The sequence below is a fragment of the Enoplosus armatus genome, chromosome 12, assembly GCF_043641665.1.
Source record: "Enoplosus armatus isolate fEnoArm2 chromosome 12, fEnoArm2.hap1, whole genome shotgun sequence".
NCBI lineage: Eukaryota > Metazoa > Chordata > Actinopteri > Centrarchiformes > Enoplosidae > Enoplosus > Enoplosus armatus.
The window spans coordinates 14,115,210-14,129,220 of record NC_092191.1 but is presented as its reverse complement, the minus strand read 5'-3'; the positions used below and the strand labels follow the sequence as shown (position 1 = coordinate 14,129,220).

At 38.1% G+C, this 14,011-nt stretch overlaps 1 protein-coding gene across 1 annotated transcript in view; it reads left to right on the top strand.

Annotated features, from left to right (window-relative positions):
• Nucleotides 1–14,011, top strand: part of eys (eyes shut homolog) — a 136,457-nt gene that overhangs the window by 58,829 nt on the left and 63,617 nt on the right. The window contains exons 27-32 of the mRNA XM_070915969.1: nt 328–435; nt 1,860–2,005; nt 8,376–8,547; nt 8,896–8,974; nt 9,420–9,619; nt 13,475–13,599. Coding sequence (XP_070772070.1) covers nt 328–435; nt 1,860–2,005; nt 8,376–8,547; nt 8,896–8,974; nt 9,420–9,619; nt 13,475–13,599 — 830 coding nt within the window. The remainder of the gene's footprint in view (nt 1–327; nt 436–1,859; nt 2,006–8,375; nt 8,548–8,895; nt 8,975–9,419; nt 9,620–13,474; nt 13,600–14,011) is intronic.

The window sequence follows — 14,011 nt, the reverse complement described above, 5'->3', positions numbered from 1 at the left end:
TGATAGTAGATTACCCTGAGCTAATAGATTTGTTCGGAACTTTTGCCCTTTCTTTAAATTTATTGTAATGGATTTAATAATGTACAATTTCAGGTTGGAATGAGGTCAAATTGTCTCCAAAAAAATCGACCTACATTGCTCTTGTCATGCAGGCTTTAGGTTTAACAGTCAGAATCCAGGCTGTACTGTAATTGCAATCAGACTTAATATAATGTGTAATTAATATCATTAAACTCCTAATGATTTTTTTTGTGCATGTGCCAGTAAGAAAAGGAAAGATTTTCCATCTGAGACAAAGTATCAATATTAATGATTTTCCTTTTCCAGCTGTGATTGTAATATGGGATTTTCTGGCCTTCACTGTGAGGAAGACATCAATGAGTGCACCTCTAGCCCTTGCCACAATGCTGCCGTTTGTCAAGACCTTGTGAACAAGTAAGTGTGAATATAAATCCTTTTTTGCTTCCACTTTGTACCATTGCCTTTATTCACTGGGTGCTTTTTGAAATTGCACATATCAGTAAAGGCCAGGCAGAATTAATTTTTAAGTTTGTTTTAAAAGGCGAATGAACAAAACCTTGTCTCCAAAGGAAACACATGAGTTTGTGGCGCTCCTCTTTAAAATGTTCCGGTTTATATAACAAGCCTGTCTTCATCCTTGACACACATAAGCTGCTATTCTAAAGACAGAGAGCGAATTCAGCAGGAACACATCATGTATCTAGATTGGACTTTACTCCACTGGTGCTTCTCTCTGCTGTGCTTAATGGGAGCCCCGGGGCTTCCAGGCTTAGTCGGACAGATGGGTAGAGAAGTCCCAGGGCCAATTTGAGTCCTAAATGGTTTGTCTTCAGTTTGTCTCCCGTCATGATTTCCCTCCCATGTGACCTGGCCCCGCTCAGAGCTCTCCTCTGATTGCACAGTCCAGGGAGTTCACATCAGGTGTGTTTTAACCTCGCTGCCCACTGCAAACACTACACGCGCCGCTATCTCCATCTCCCTGACCCAACAAGGCGAACAAGTCCATCTGTACTGTGGTGATGAATCAGACTCACTGAGCCCTTGCTGTCTTATATTTACCCGTCATTTCTTTTAAGATATTATGAGACTTTGACTATGAAACTTAACTATGTTGATGTAACAGAGTGCAATAAAGAAAGTTTTAATTGTTATGACAATGATATCTCATACCAGTCCAGCCTTCAAAGTTTACATAATTAGGCAGCACAGTTCTGTTGTGCCACATGACAATCAATACAGTTTAGCATATTACAGAAATTTGCTATGATGCACCTGGTTTACTGATGAAAAATGTTGTTCAACTAATCAAAAGATGTAGTTTAGATTTTAGCACAGAGGTGTCTAATCACATGTTTTCTTATTATCTCATTTACAAACAGGATAAGCATCTCCACCGAGGTGTGTGGTCGGGGGATATTAGGCCCACCGACAGCTGCAGAGAGGGATTTGAATTGAGTAAACGGCATTATTGGACAGGTTAAGGCTCTCCCCTTTAGTAACAAGTCATCAAACATAATTCAAATTAAGTTACACACAGGGGAAACTTAATTGCTGTCGTATTGTTAATATTTGTATGAAGAGCTGCCGGTCAGTTTGAGAATGAAAAATGGGTCTTAATCTGCAGTTTGTCTTTGTGGGTTTGGAACACACATACTGTTTTCCTCCAAGTACTTGCTTCTGCCAGAGTGTGTGCAGTTTTTACTGAAAATAATTCTGCTTATTTTAAAGTTACACTAAGAACTAAACATAAAAGAATGCTGTGATTACTGTCTACAGCCTGACTTCACTGGATATCTCTCTCTTTCCTAATGATTGAGTGTTATCACATCTTCCTTTAGGTTCCACTGCATTTGCCCTCCTGGTTATTTTGGAACGCTGTGTGACCTGGATGTGAATGAGTGTGAAGTTTCACCTTGCCTACACGAGGGCATCTGTATCAACACGCCCGGGGGCTTCAAGTGTGTCTGTCGCCCAGGATACTCAGGTAGCTCTTTCGCCCTTAGGTGACATGAAGATCAATATGAGAGTCTAAAAAGCCTACCACGACTGCTGCGGCCGCATGCCATTGAGGCAACACTGACACAGATCTGGCTTAGTGTAAAAAACTGCTTCACAATGCTTACTTTTAATTAGCCCGCCTGCCTCTGCAAGATACAGTGCCTGCTCTTCAGTAAAGATAACAAGAGATAAATCCATGTCACCTGTTTTATTGGATGAAAACGTCTCACTGTCTGTTAGTTGCCTTTATTTCATTTCATCAGCCTCTTTAGTCTCTCAACGCTATTGTTGTTTTACTTCAATCCATTTGTCTTATTTTCCACTCAGACGGATATCAAGCTATTTTAGCGCGCACATGTGTGTCTATATGTGTGTGTGTGTATCTAAAGCCGATTCCTGTCAGGTACTGGGAAGATTAATTTCATTTGTCTTCCACACTGTATCATCAATTTATCCTTCCCCAGTTGAGAGAGGAGGGGTAAATCTCTGAGGTATTGCTACTCTGGAGAGCAGAACCTGACACGCATGGCCCAATTCCCACAGAAGCAGCTTTTATTATTAGGCCTACGCACAGCATAGTACAAGTCATTACTTTTTCTGTTGCTCTAAGCTCATCTGAGGAAACAGGGTTCCCCAAGAGAGCAAGCGGCCAGAGGATACAATTTGGATTGGCTCAAACCAACTAGAACTCATACAAAATATTTGCTCTAGTAAGACGTGTAACAGCATTGTAACTTTTCACAAAAACACAAACGGGTTCACGGCGCTGCTATAGCTCCGTGTGTTACTTCTTTTTGTTCTAGTCTAATAGTAAATTTGCCCGTCTTAGGTGCGATTCATCACATTTTGCAGCCTTATTGAAATTGATTGAACTGTTATTATGCTTGGATGGGATGGTGTGCCATCTCTGCTATCACTGAAATACAGTAACTGGTTGTGTCACTTGATGGTATTATCGTATTATTTGCTTCAGCCATCAAGGAAGTCAAGGGATGTTTTTTTGCATATCAAATGCCAACATTAATTTTGATTGCAGCAGTTGAAGCTGCTTACTAATAAATCAGTCTAGTGCTATATCTACTCACTTTCATGGATGTGATTAAGCGATAATGACACTTCATTCCCGCCTGCATCACCATTCATATTGAATTTTCTTAGTGGTTGGTTGTTGGTCGGTCAGTCAGTGTATATATATTTTCCGCTCTCTTAGTAATTCTTCTGGTTTCAGCAGTTCCAAGAACAGCTAATTACCTCTCTTTTCTAAAGTGATGGGATATTTATAAGTGTTTTTTTTTTACATGTAACATGTTCAAGCTTTGAGAAATAATTGAAGCAAGGAGCCAGAAAATTGTTCTATTCACATTTTTGATACTTCCACCAGCTTTTATCATTATTTTTTTTTTACCTTTCTAAAAGTCAGTATGACCTACTTAGAGGGAAGGCATTAAGATTAAACTGGTGCTTTTTATATTATTTTTTTTTTATCTGTGTTATTCACTTCTCAGGTGTCAATATGAATCACTTGTCCAATAACAGTTTTTAGTTACGGCTCTAACCTAATCACATGTAATTATGCTGTATTTTTATATACAGTGTCATTTTTGTTCTCTGCATGTCATATTGACTAACACTATAAAGCCTGCTGTAACTTATACTGGAAGACAGCCTTGGCAGCTGCCTAGATCTCGGCCGTCTGATCATTATTTAGGATGTTTTGTCTAAAAGGCTCTGCAATCCCAATAATGTATTATTTAACTGTACATAGACGCTGCGTTCTGTCCTGAGGTCAGAAGTCATTACAGCGACATGATTAATGGGTAATCTTGTTTATATAAATCACGGTTTAAGCACACTATTCGTCACCTTCCCTTTTCTCTTCTTCACCCATCATTAAGGAGCGTGTTCCCTTGAGTGATAGTACAGTGCAATCAGCACATTGTTGCAGCTCCCTCAGTCAGCACATTGTTGGATGACGATGATGTTCTGGCCCTCGCAATCTTGTTTGCTGTTAAGGCGTCAGTGAATTCAGTCTTTTGCAGGCTGAACTTGATGAATAATATTTAGTCATTAGTTCTTTCTTTGCCGCTGCTTTAGAGATGTCGTGTACATTTAATGTGAATGGAATAACATGTACTGCTTGTGGAAAACAAATTGTATCAATTGAACACCAAGGCAGTTCTTGTAACTTTGAGTTAGTTCATGACTTTTACGTGGGGTTTTTTTGTGCTTAGTGCTCAAAATGTGTGAATTATTTTCTCCGAAGCAGAAGTATCAGTACAGCAATGTGTCAAGAAAGCAGTCAGTCTACATTTTAGGGGCTTATCACAATTAAGCCTCAGTTCTTTTGATTTCAGATTACATATCCTTCTCTCACTAATCCGTTATGTGATACAAAATGAAGACTTTGTAGGTCAGTTGTAATCATTAGTATTTGTTCATCTTAGGAAGTATTAGAATTTTGTTGACCAGTCTGCAGTATTAAATATTCAAAATATTCAATATGTACTTCCATGTCTCATTTAGAGTTCAGTCCTCTTAATGTTTTAGACTGGGTGTAAAATGCCAGCCCAGAGCTCAAACTGTTTTATGACTTAAATAAAAACATCAAAATACATAATGTAAACATCACTCTATGGATAATGTGAAAAAGAGGTGTCATAGTGATAAGTGATAGTAATAAGTGATTTTTATACCATCAATTTTCACTTATTGCTTCATTTCCCTCATCACACTTCTGTATTTTACATTACCCATAGTTTCTGTTGCAACTTTCTATTATTATCTTTGGTTCACGGATAGTTTTTCGCCTTTGCAGTAATAAACAGTGAATTTTCCAGTTGCAGCATAGCTTTCCTTTTGCCTAAATGAAAGAAGTTATCAGTTTGGCACCAGAAAGGAGCCATTTTACATTCTGTAACATCAGAGATTTTTTTTTACACTAAAGACGGTTTTATTTATTCTCTTATTATGGTAAAACACGGGAGGCAATAAATACATTCTGGCTCATGTTACCACCGTGTTCGTTAACATCTGTCTCAGCCCGCGGACGAAAAGCTAACCAAATCATGGGTCAGTCATCATTTTTCATCTCTTGATTCCTGGAAGTCTCAACTAGACTTCAGGGGTATTAGATCATTTTTTTACCACTTTAGTGAAAAACAACATCACAAAAATGCCCAGTTACAGAATTAACCACAACACATTAATTAATTCCTCAGCATTACTAGTCAGTTTCTGTGGATCTCTCTGATGCATTACCTGCTATTATTAAGACTACAAACAGTCATCAGTGTGTTTTCCCAACCTGTGTTCTGATTTGTTGACTGGGAGGGAGACTCATTTTGACTATTTCTGTTGTCTGGTGTTTCCTTCACATCTTGAAGTCCCCAATCCTCCTTATTTCTTCTGTGATCTAATTGCTATTTTTGTGAGGTCTGCATAAATATTGAATAAAGCTGACTTACTTAGTGAATCTTCAGACTTATCTTAAATGTGACTGATGGACAGTGAAGCTATAAGTTGTTTGGAGGATAATTCATATGTTCCCTTTGAGTCAGCACATTTACCGCAGTACAGTTTGTATGGAGGACTGTGCCTGCCTGCCAACAGATGTGGTACTGTGTAGTCACAGCTGTAAGTATTTACAGCACTTACAGTATGTGACACACTTTTCCATTAGTTCAGCACTGCATTTCACTGAGTCCTCGCAGGGACATTAAAGGGGCCAACTATTGTTGCAGCATGCACCATTCTTTTAGTAGGCGAGGGTCATATACTGTGTATCATGTAATTACTACTCAAACACTTTCAAAGCCTGTCTGGTTAAGTCAGTTTTGTTAAATAGGTTTGAGGTGTTTTTAAAGGATCAATTCAGCCAAATTACAAAAAACACATTTCACACATCCACAGACTTCACTTGACTGACTTTTTTTCAATACTGTGACAACGACACATAAAATGCCCTGACCTCCAGTCTGTTGGGACAGAGACAGAAATGTTGGATAAACTGGCCTTTTAAAGACGTCATGCATCTTTATATTAATAGTTTGAATTGAGTTAGTTTCTTTGACAGTCACTTTTCAAGAGGAATAATTTAATTTCATCTGTTTATAGTCACTTCAATGTACTACACCTCATATTAGCATTCTACTGTGAGTTAGGCACAAAAACGCAAACAGTTATTTTAATTCAACGCAGACTAGTTCATACTGAATTTAGACTCAAGATGTAACTTTGAATTATTGTGCCACAGCCCTATCCATCCTCTAAAACTCAAACTGTTTGAGCAAGTTCACATGATATTTTGTAGAAAACTAAGGTTTAAAGTTTTAAAAAATATTTCTGCATCATGCTTTAACTCTGTTGCTATTTATGTGGATGCTGGATACTGATAATTAAAGTTAATGCCAGCAAGAAACTTAAGGATGTTTCTCTGTGTAATAATTAATGAAGTGTCAAACAGACTCATGAGACGCAAGTTAAAGCCACATTGAATTCAGCAAACCCTTTTCATTAAAAGCACTCAAGGTATGTTGTCAGTAATTGGAGAATAGTATGTGAGCAAGAGGTAACTTGAGGCGAGAGAACCCAGAAATCCTTTAATTCAATGCCAGTTGACTACACACAGTATGCGCATGTTTACCATCCCTGCCAGTCTGTGATCACTTTATATCAAAGGTTAGTAAAGAGACCGCAGAGGAAAAAATGTCATGCCGGTGAGGCATCTTTTTCTGGACAGTATGCTCACTGCTTTTGATTTTGCTCTTAAAGGACCATACTGGTGGTTTTGCATGTTTCAGTCTGTTAACTACAAGTTGCATACTTGTGTTTTTAAGTGTAAGTTTTTGTTGAGTGACATTACGCATATTTGAAACTACAAATCATTCTCAAAACGATCGAGCTTGCCTTTAGTTTTTCCCCTGTGTTTGATTTGCTGACTATTACTTGTCAATGAAATACTTCTTGACAGATGACACTTATCAGAAGTCATGTTATTCTTTGATGTAAATATTCTCTTTGCTTGCAATTACAATACAACAATAACAAGGTGTAAATGTTTCTTATAAAATAAATAGATAAGATGATGAGTTGTTCACTGCGACAGATCTCATATCTCAAGTTTAAGGTCCTTGCAAGTTGATTTCCATATTGTATAATTGTCAAATGTGTAGTTATTGTGCAAAAACATTTGTCCACTATGGCCCTTTAGGTTTCAGTTAATCCATCTCTGTTGATGGAGAAATGTACAGACTTGATACTACGACTAATAGGATCTCAGTTTGAATGGATGGGGTGTTCTTTAGTTTGTGACTTTATTTTTAGATGAAAATCTGTTCTTGTGCATCTTCAAATTCATCCAGATTGCTTGAAAACACTACAACTACAGTATGAGTCAGAATTAGTCATGATGAAGGTCGACGTTACAAAACAATTTAAAAATATATTGATGAAAAACAGTACTCCAGTGAGCAGTGTGACCTGGATGTGAAGCACATCCTTTAAGTCTATTGAAAATAATGAATGACGATGACAAAGCAGTTTACATTGTCTCAGGCAAATACAGTTTTTCAGATAATCATTACATTACAACTTGACAATGGCATATATAACCCTATGGTTGTGAATGAAGTATAAAGATAGTGTTTTATCTTTTTTATTTTTTATTTATTTTATTCATTATACATAGAGTGACGCTCACAGTATGTATTTTGATGTTTTTATTTGGGTTAGAAGTCATAAAATAATTCTGGGCTGGCATCTATCAATAAATCCCATGAAATGACATAAACCAACAATGAGTTTATCCTGACAAGTCTTTGTAGCCACAGCCTGATACACAGAAGATTATCTCTGCCATAGATGATGACTATTAAAAATATATGAAGAACCGTACTGATGCATTTTGTCAGCATATTCCCTCATTGCAGTAAACAAGCCTGTGTAGTTCATTCCTCTGAGTTTGTCAAACCAACAAAACTGTGTAAAAATGGGACCATGTCCTGGAGCATGTGCAGTAATGTCTCCAGAGATCTAAAATACAGTCGCAGAGTTGCTGCAGAATTATCAAAACTCAGCCTTTAAATGTCGAGGTTGTTTGTTTAGTTTACAAAGACTGGCTTAGATGTTTTGAGGTTAGAAACTAAAATTGAACCCAGACTTGACAGAGGAATCAAACCTCCTTCTCCAAATCTAAAGTTAGTTGTCCACACTCCTGACGGCCCCAAGGCTGTACATCCCATTTTTTTTTTTCATCTGTGTTTTTGTAAACAGTTTGCGTTCTGAAATACTAAAAATACTTTTTTCCTATTAAGTTGTTAAATATGTAATGTCTTACTGAAATATGCTTCATTTCCTAGGGGTGCGGTGTGACGTTAACATTGATGAGTGTGTTTCAAACCCATGCCAAAATAGTGGGAGATGCATTGATGCGCCTAATCGATACCACTGCTTGTGTCCTGATGGCTTTATTGGGCTCCACTGTGAAACCAACATTGATGAATGCTTGTCAGCGCCTTGTCTTCATGGGAGGTACAGATTTTTCTCTGTGATTTAAGACAGAAACTCTGCAAATTGGGCAGAAATGGCATGAAATTATTTTTAATTACACTCCTTGCCAGCGCAGTGAGTGGAGACATATGTCACATGTTGTAAGGCACTAATGTGATGCACTTACAGGTTGTCTCAGTGGTCTCTAAATTATAGTCATTAATGCCGTTGAAGGGGAAATACTCATTCATTCAAAAGACTATCTCTCTCAAAGGATTCTGCATGATGTATACAGCAAAAGACCTTCATATGAATGTTTTTTAGTTGATTTCATTCAGTCGTATAATTGTGATGAATCAATTCTAACCCCATCTGTTGTGGCCTTCTCAGCTGTAAGGACGGGATATATTCATACTCCTGTCTTTGTGAATCTGGGTGGACCGGCAGCAGATGTGAAACAAACATTGACGTGAGTTGAGCTTAATTAATAAACCTGCTGGGTGTTCAACAGGAACGTCGGGAGAATTTTGGAATCTTTGTGTGGCCTTTGGTATCATTAACTCTATTGATTTTTTTTCTACAAGATAAGTAAGGATCATGTAAGCATTGTACAAATACCTGATTAAAAGAAATTGCCCAGTCTAATGCCTAATTGATTTAAACCACAGTTTGTGCTGGACTCTATAGATAAAACATTGAGTTTCTTACAAGGTCTCTGTTAGCATTTAGTTGAATGGATAATCTGCTTTTTCACAATTTATTCTTAACAAACGTGGTGTTTTTTCTTGTTTTAACAACACATTATGCATTTTAGATGGTAAATCATACATTTTATGGTTGTAGCTGTCAGAATATTTGGTATTATTGCTACAGTGCCTCACTCCTGTAAATGTTTGATGTCTTTTCATTTACAGGACTGTGCCTCCAGTCCCTGTTTGAATGGAGGCTCATGTGTGGATCTCATTGATAAATATGCATGCTTCTGTCAGGATGGTTACACAGGGAAAACTTGTGAGAGTGACATAGATGTCTGCAAAGACACCGCTTTTAATGTCTCACTGTGTTTCAATGGAGCCACCTGCCTTGACGGTGAAGGATCAAACTTTACATGCAGGTGAGTTTGCCCACTATATTTAAGTATTTTATTGTATTCATGTAATAATACTGAAAGATTGTTCCTGGATGAATAATATGAGTTGATTGCCCTGCTGAGTGCAGCCTGGACGTATAGTTTAAATGTGTCTTTATGCGAAGGACATTTAAACTGTCATGAGCTTTGGATTTCTCCACATGCTCGGGCCGTGTACATGGAGCTGTGCTAAGAGCGACACTTGGCATTTAAGAGTTTGGAGGGCATTTCTGAAACTGAAAATACAACAACACATGTGTAAGGAATGGATTTAACAGATTTAACATCTTCTCTAACGTGAATTGCAATCATCAGCATGTCCGGCTAACTGGCTTACTACCTACAGTCGTGCCCGAGCGTCGGCCAAGAGGCCCATCATTAACTGACTAGGTTAATTAACGTAAACTGACCTGACATTTTTCCATATCATACTAATAATACTAGGAACTCCTGTAACTCTACACTGCAATACGACAACAAATGCAGTGCTGCTCCTTTATGTCCATGTCTTCTGCATAGGTCATCAGCTGGTGCTGCCATGCAGCTAGAAACATTAAAACGTCAGCCAGAGATGGTGTTATTCTAGAGCCTGCTTTTGTTTATCAGTCAAAAAGTCAGTTAAAGAATTAAAAGTGGTAAATGTTCCACCATCATTGTAAACTGCCTATGTGCTGTGTGAAACTGGAAGGCTTGACAGGTGTAGCAACAGCTATTAAGGGGGCAAGGCTTAGTAAACAGTCAATACACAAATATTGGGGATTTTTAAGTATCACAGGTCAACTGGTGAAATTTGAATTTGCCTCCTCCCCTGTTAAAATTGGTGTTTAGCTTGTCTCTAACCAAAAATGCATCTCGTCACACAAGAATGGTGCTACAGAATATCTGTGCACTCAAAAACAGTAGCAGTCCTCCAGGTTGCTTGCAAGTGAATCATTACTTTTTAATTGCTGACGTGCTCTCCCTTGAGTGATGAAGTGTATCTGAGTACAAGGTGTATGTAGTAGAAGTGTGCAGATTTGACACAGCAGCTCCCTGGATGCCTTACAGTTAATTACATTGTCTAACCTTGTGCTGATGTGCTGCTGTATGCTCAGTGTCGTGATTTAATGTATCCCAGACTACCACAACTCCAAATGCACAGTGTTATATATTGATGCACTGGACTGCCTACTGCCTCAGCACAGCATGTTTTATGTTTACTTAATTGTAGGCTTATTTGTGTGTATATATAACATGGAGGCAATATTATCTATGTTGTGCATTTACAGAGTGAATACACACATTTTATGGCTAACGATGGCCCTTAGTGTCCTGCTGATCGGCAATATGATGAGGGTGCACTGTGTGCACTTTCCAGAGGATTGTTTTTGATTTTGGACATCAAATGACATTTTTTTGCGGTATTAGTGCACTAACTGGTTATTGGTCTTATTTAGATTCAGTAGTCATTCATTTTTTGACGAAGTTGTTTGATTTTGGGTGTATTACATATTACAGACATAATTAAAGAGTTATAGATGGAAAGCCAGTATTTTGCCCATTAATTGCTGTGTGGATATATTGTGTACATTGCTGATGTAAAAAAAAAACATTTTACACCACCAGAAAACATGAATACAGATGTGGCTCTTGTCTGGTGTTAGTCCGTCTGTGTGAGTTAAAATTCAAGTCAAATTCTCAGTGACTGTAGGTTCCAATCTTGTGTTTTCGGTGGAGGAGGCTACTCTCTTGTTTACATTTACATCACAGACTGCGACTTCAAATCACATTCAAACTTGTTTTGAGAGGCAAGCATGTTTTGTACATCCACATATTTTTCCACTTTCCGGGCTAGTACACTGACTAATGGCCTAAAATATGAAATCAGTCCTGAAATAGTTTCTTGGCCAGACCACATCTACAACACATGAAATACAGAGTGTTGTTGCATCTGCATGTTATGTGTGAAGTGGTTCACTTTCACTTCCGCACCTGCTCAGCAAAAGGCCTTAAAAGCACTCCATTCTCTCTCTATTATGGTGGTCAGCCAAGAGGTTATGCATGAAAACCTTTGTACATTTTCTGATGTTGTGGTGTTACGTGATTAAATCAACTGTGCCTCACAGATCTTAGTTTAAAACAAAAGTCAACTTCAAGGTACAAAGACTACGAGGAATGTTAGCCTCGTGAATATAGCAAGAGCTGTTAGCATTTACTGAAACATAAAAAACACTTTTTGGTAAATTTGAGAATGTGCTTTGTTCCTTTCCCGTTGTTGTGCTTGTGTCACCTTTTCTGATGTCAAATATTCCCAAAGACGTTCAGTGGGTTTTCAGGTCTGGTGCCTGTGAATTGGAAATCCATGCAAGCCAGCAGACCCTGGTCTTCCTTGGCCTCAGGTAGCTTTGTCGCATGATCAGGCTCATTGTCCATCTGGAAAAAATGACTGCTCTTCTACAAAACTTCAAGCCAGGGGGATGACATCTGCAGAATCGAGTGGTACCTCTCTTTGCTCAAGGTGTAGCTTATCCTGCGCAAATCACCAGCTCCCCAACAGAAAGCCATTACCACACCTAAATATGTCCACTTTGTTTACCTGTGGGTTTTATGCACTGCTGAATTAATCGATTCTGTTTTATCTTCCCTTCAAATAAGGTCTCCAATTTCAAGTTTGTAATGTGTAAACTTAACTGGAGTTTTCAGCAGTGAGTTTTTTGGTACATGCTTAACAATGCTGGACCAGGTGTTGTCAGAGAAATGAATTAGCAGTAATGACATTAACACGTAGAGGGCCACATTGATTTATTCCAACTATGGACGAAACAACCAGGGCCCTTACTTTGAGAGCAGTGCATTGGCAACATCTTCTGTTAACACAGAACAGTGTTTTCTCTGACCCTCACTCAGGTGGTGTCCTTTGCCAGAGCTCTTTGTCAAGGGTGCGTCACTGCTGATTTGTGGATTTGTTGTTGGATTAATTATGAATATTTATCTGACAAGTTCGACTAATGCATTACTATTCCTTTTTTGGAGAGCATCTGGATGTGTAGACTTGATTGTTCAGATATACTGTGTGTTACAAGTATTAATATACAAATCAAACAATCCATCAAATCAAATATATTGATACAGAATGAGGAAAAGACACTTTTGAGTTCAACAGAAAGTAAGTAAATATTCTGCAGGTGTAATATAACATATGCTGAAGACAAAAATTCAATAAAGTCACTCTGTATAAATTCAACATCCAGTCACAGAAACATAGATTACTGTAGGAGTATTGTCAAATATTACATTCATGTAGATAACATCGCTGGAAAATTACGATATACTAACAGCTACTTTGTATGTCTCCACAGATCCATTCTAAGAATATGAATGATTATGTATAGGAATATGTAATAATAAGGAATTTCACACCTAATAAGCATTTATTATGTACAAGCAAATGATAGAAGATGATGTCAGTGAGATGTTTTTTTTTAAATATATATTATATCTGATTTTGATACCCTGAGGTCCCACATTATATTGACCAGGAGCAGTGCACTCAGTTAAATGTGATCTGGTGCATGGACAACCCACTGCAGCTCATCAGTTTTAATTGAACCCACTCTTTGGTTTATCGCCTGCTTCACTGATTCCACTGCTACGTCTCGCAAGATTCCCGAAAAGTTTGTCTGTTTTTGATAATGTACTCTGAAGTAAGAAGCCAACAACTGACTGGAAAAAGTTGTCGCACTTTTTGATAAATAATGAAAACAGGCAGTTCTTACAGATGCAGTGTGTCAGACCCACAAGAAGGAAGTGACAGCGCTGTGAGACAGCCTCACGGTTTTAAAGTATGATATGTTTCCTTAGCTGTCCACCAGGTTTCATGGGGGATTTCTGTGAAGTGGATGTTAACGAATGTTGCTCAGCGCCCTGCCACAACGGTGCCATTTGCCAAGATCTTATTAATAGCTACGTCTGCCACTGCAGGTCAGGTGAGTCACTCAGACATCCTGTGAGTTGCTGAATTTACTTTGAAATGAGGCAACCAAAGCAGTTTTCTTCCCTTTATAAGACCTGTTCCAGGAAACCTTTGTGGCTCATGAATAAGATTACCAAGACAACAGCCTAGATGGTTGTCTAACTGTGCCCCAGATGTGGTAGAGTACAGTTTACCATATGTAAACCATGTTAATACTTATAGAGCACCCATATTGGATTGAAAGGGGCCAAATAAAATGTCACTAAAGGTTAACATAATGCCCACATAACTTATGTGCCTCAAAGCCATTCAAAAGTCATCCACTTCTCTCCAGGGAGAAATTTGTAGTCATACAGTACTAAAAAAGACGATAAAGCCTGGGCTCATTAAAATGTATGTGGCATCTTACTCTTTAGTGAAAGCCT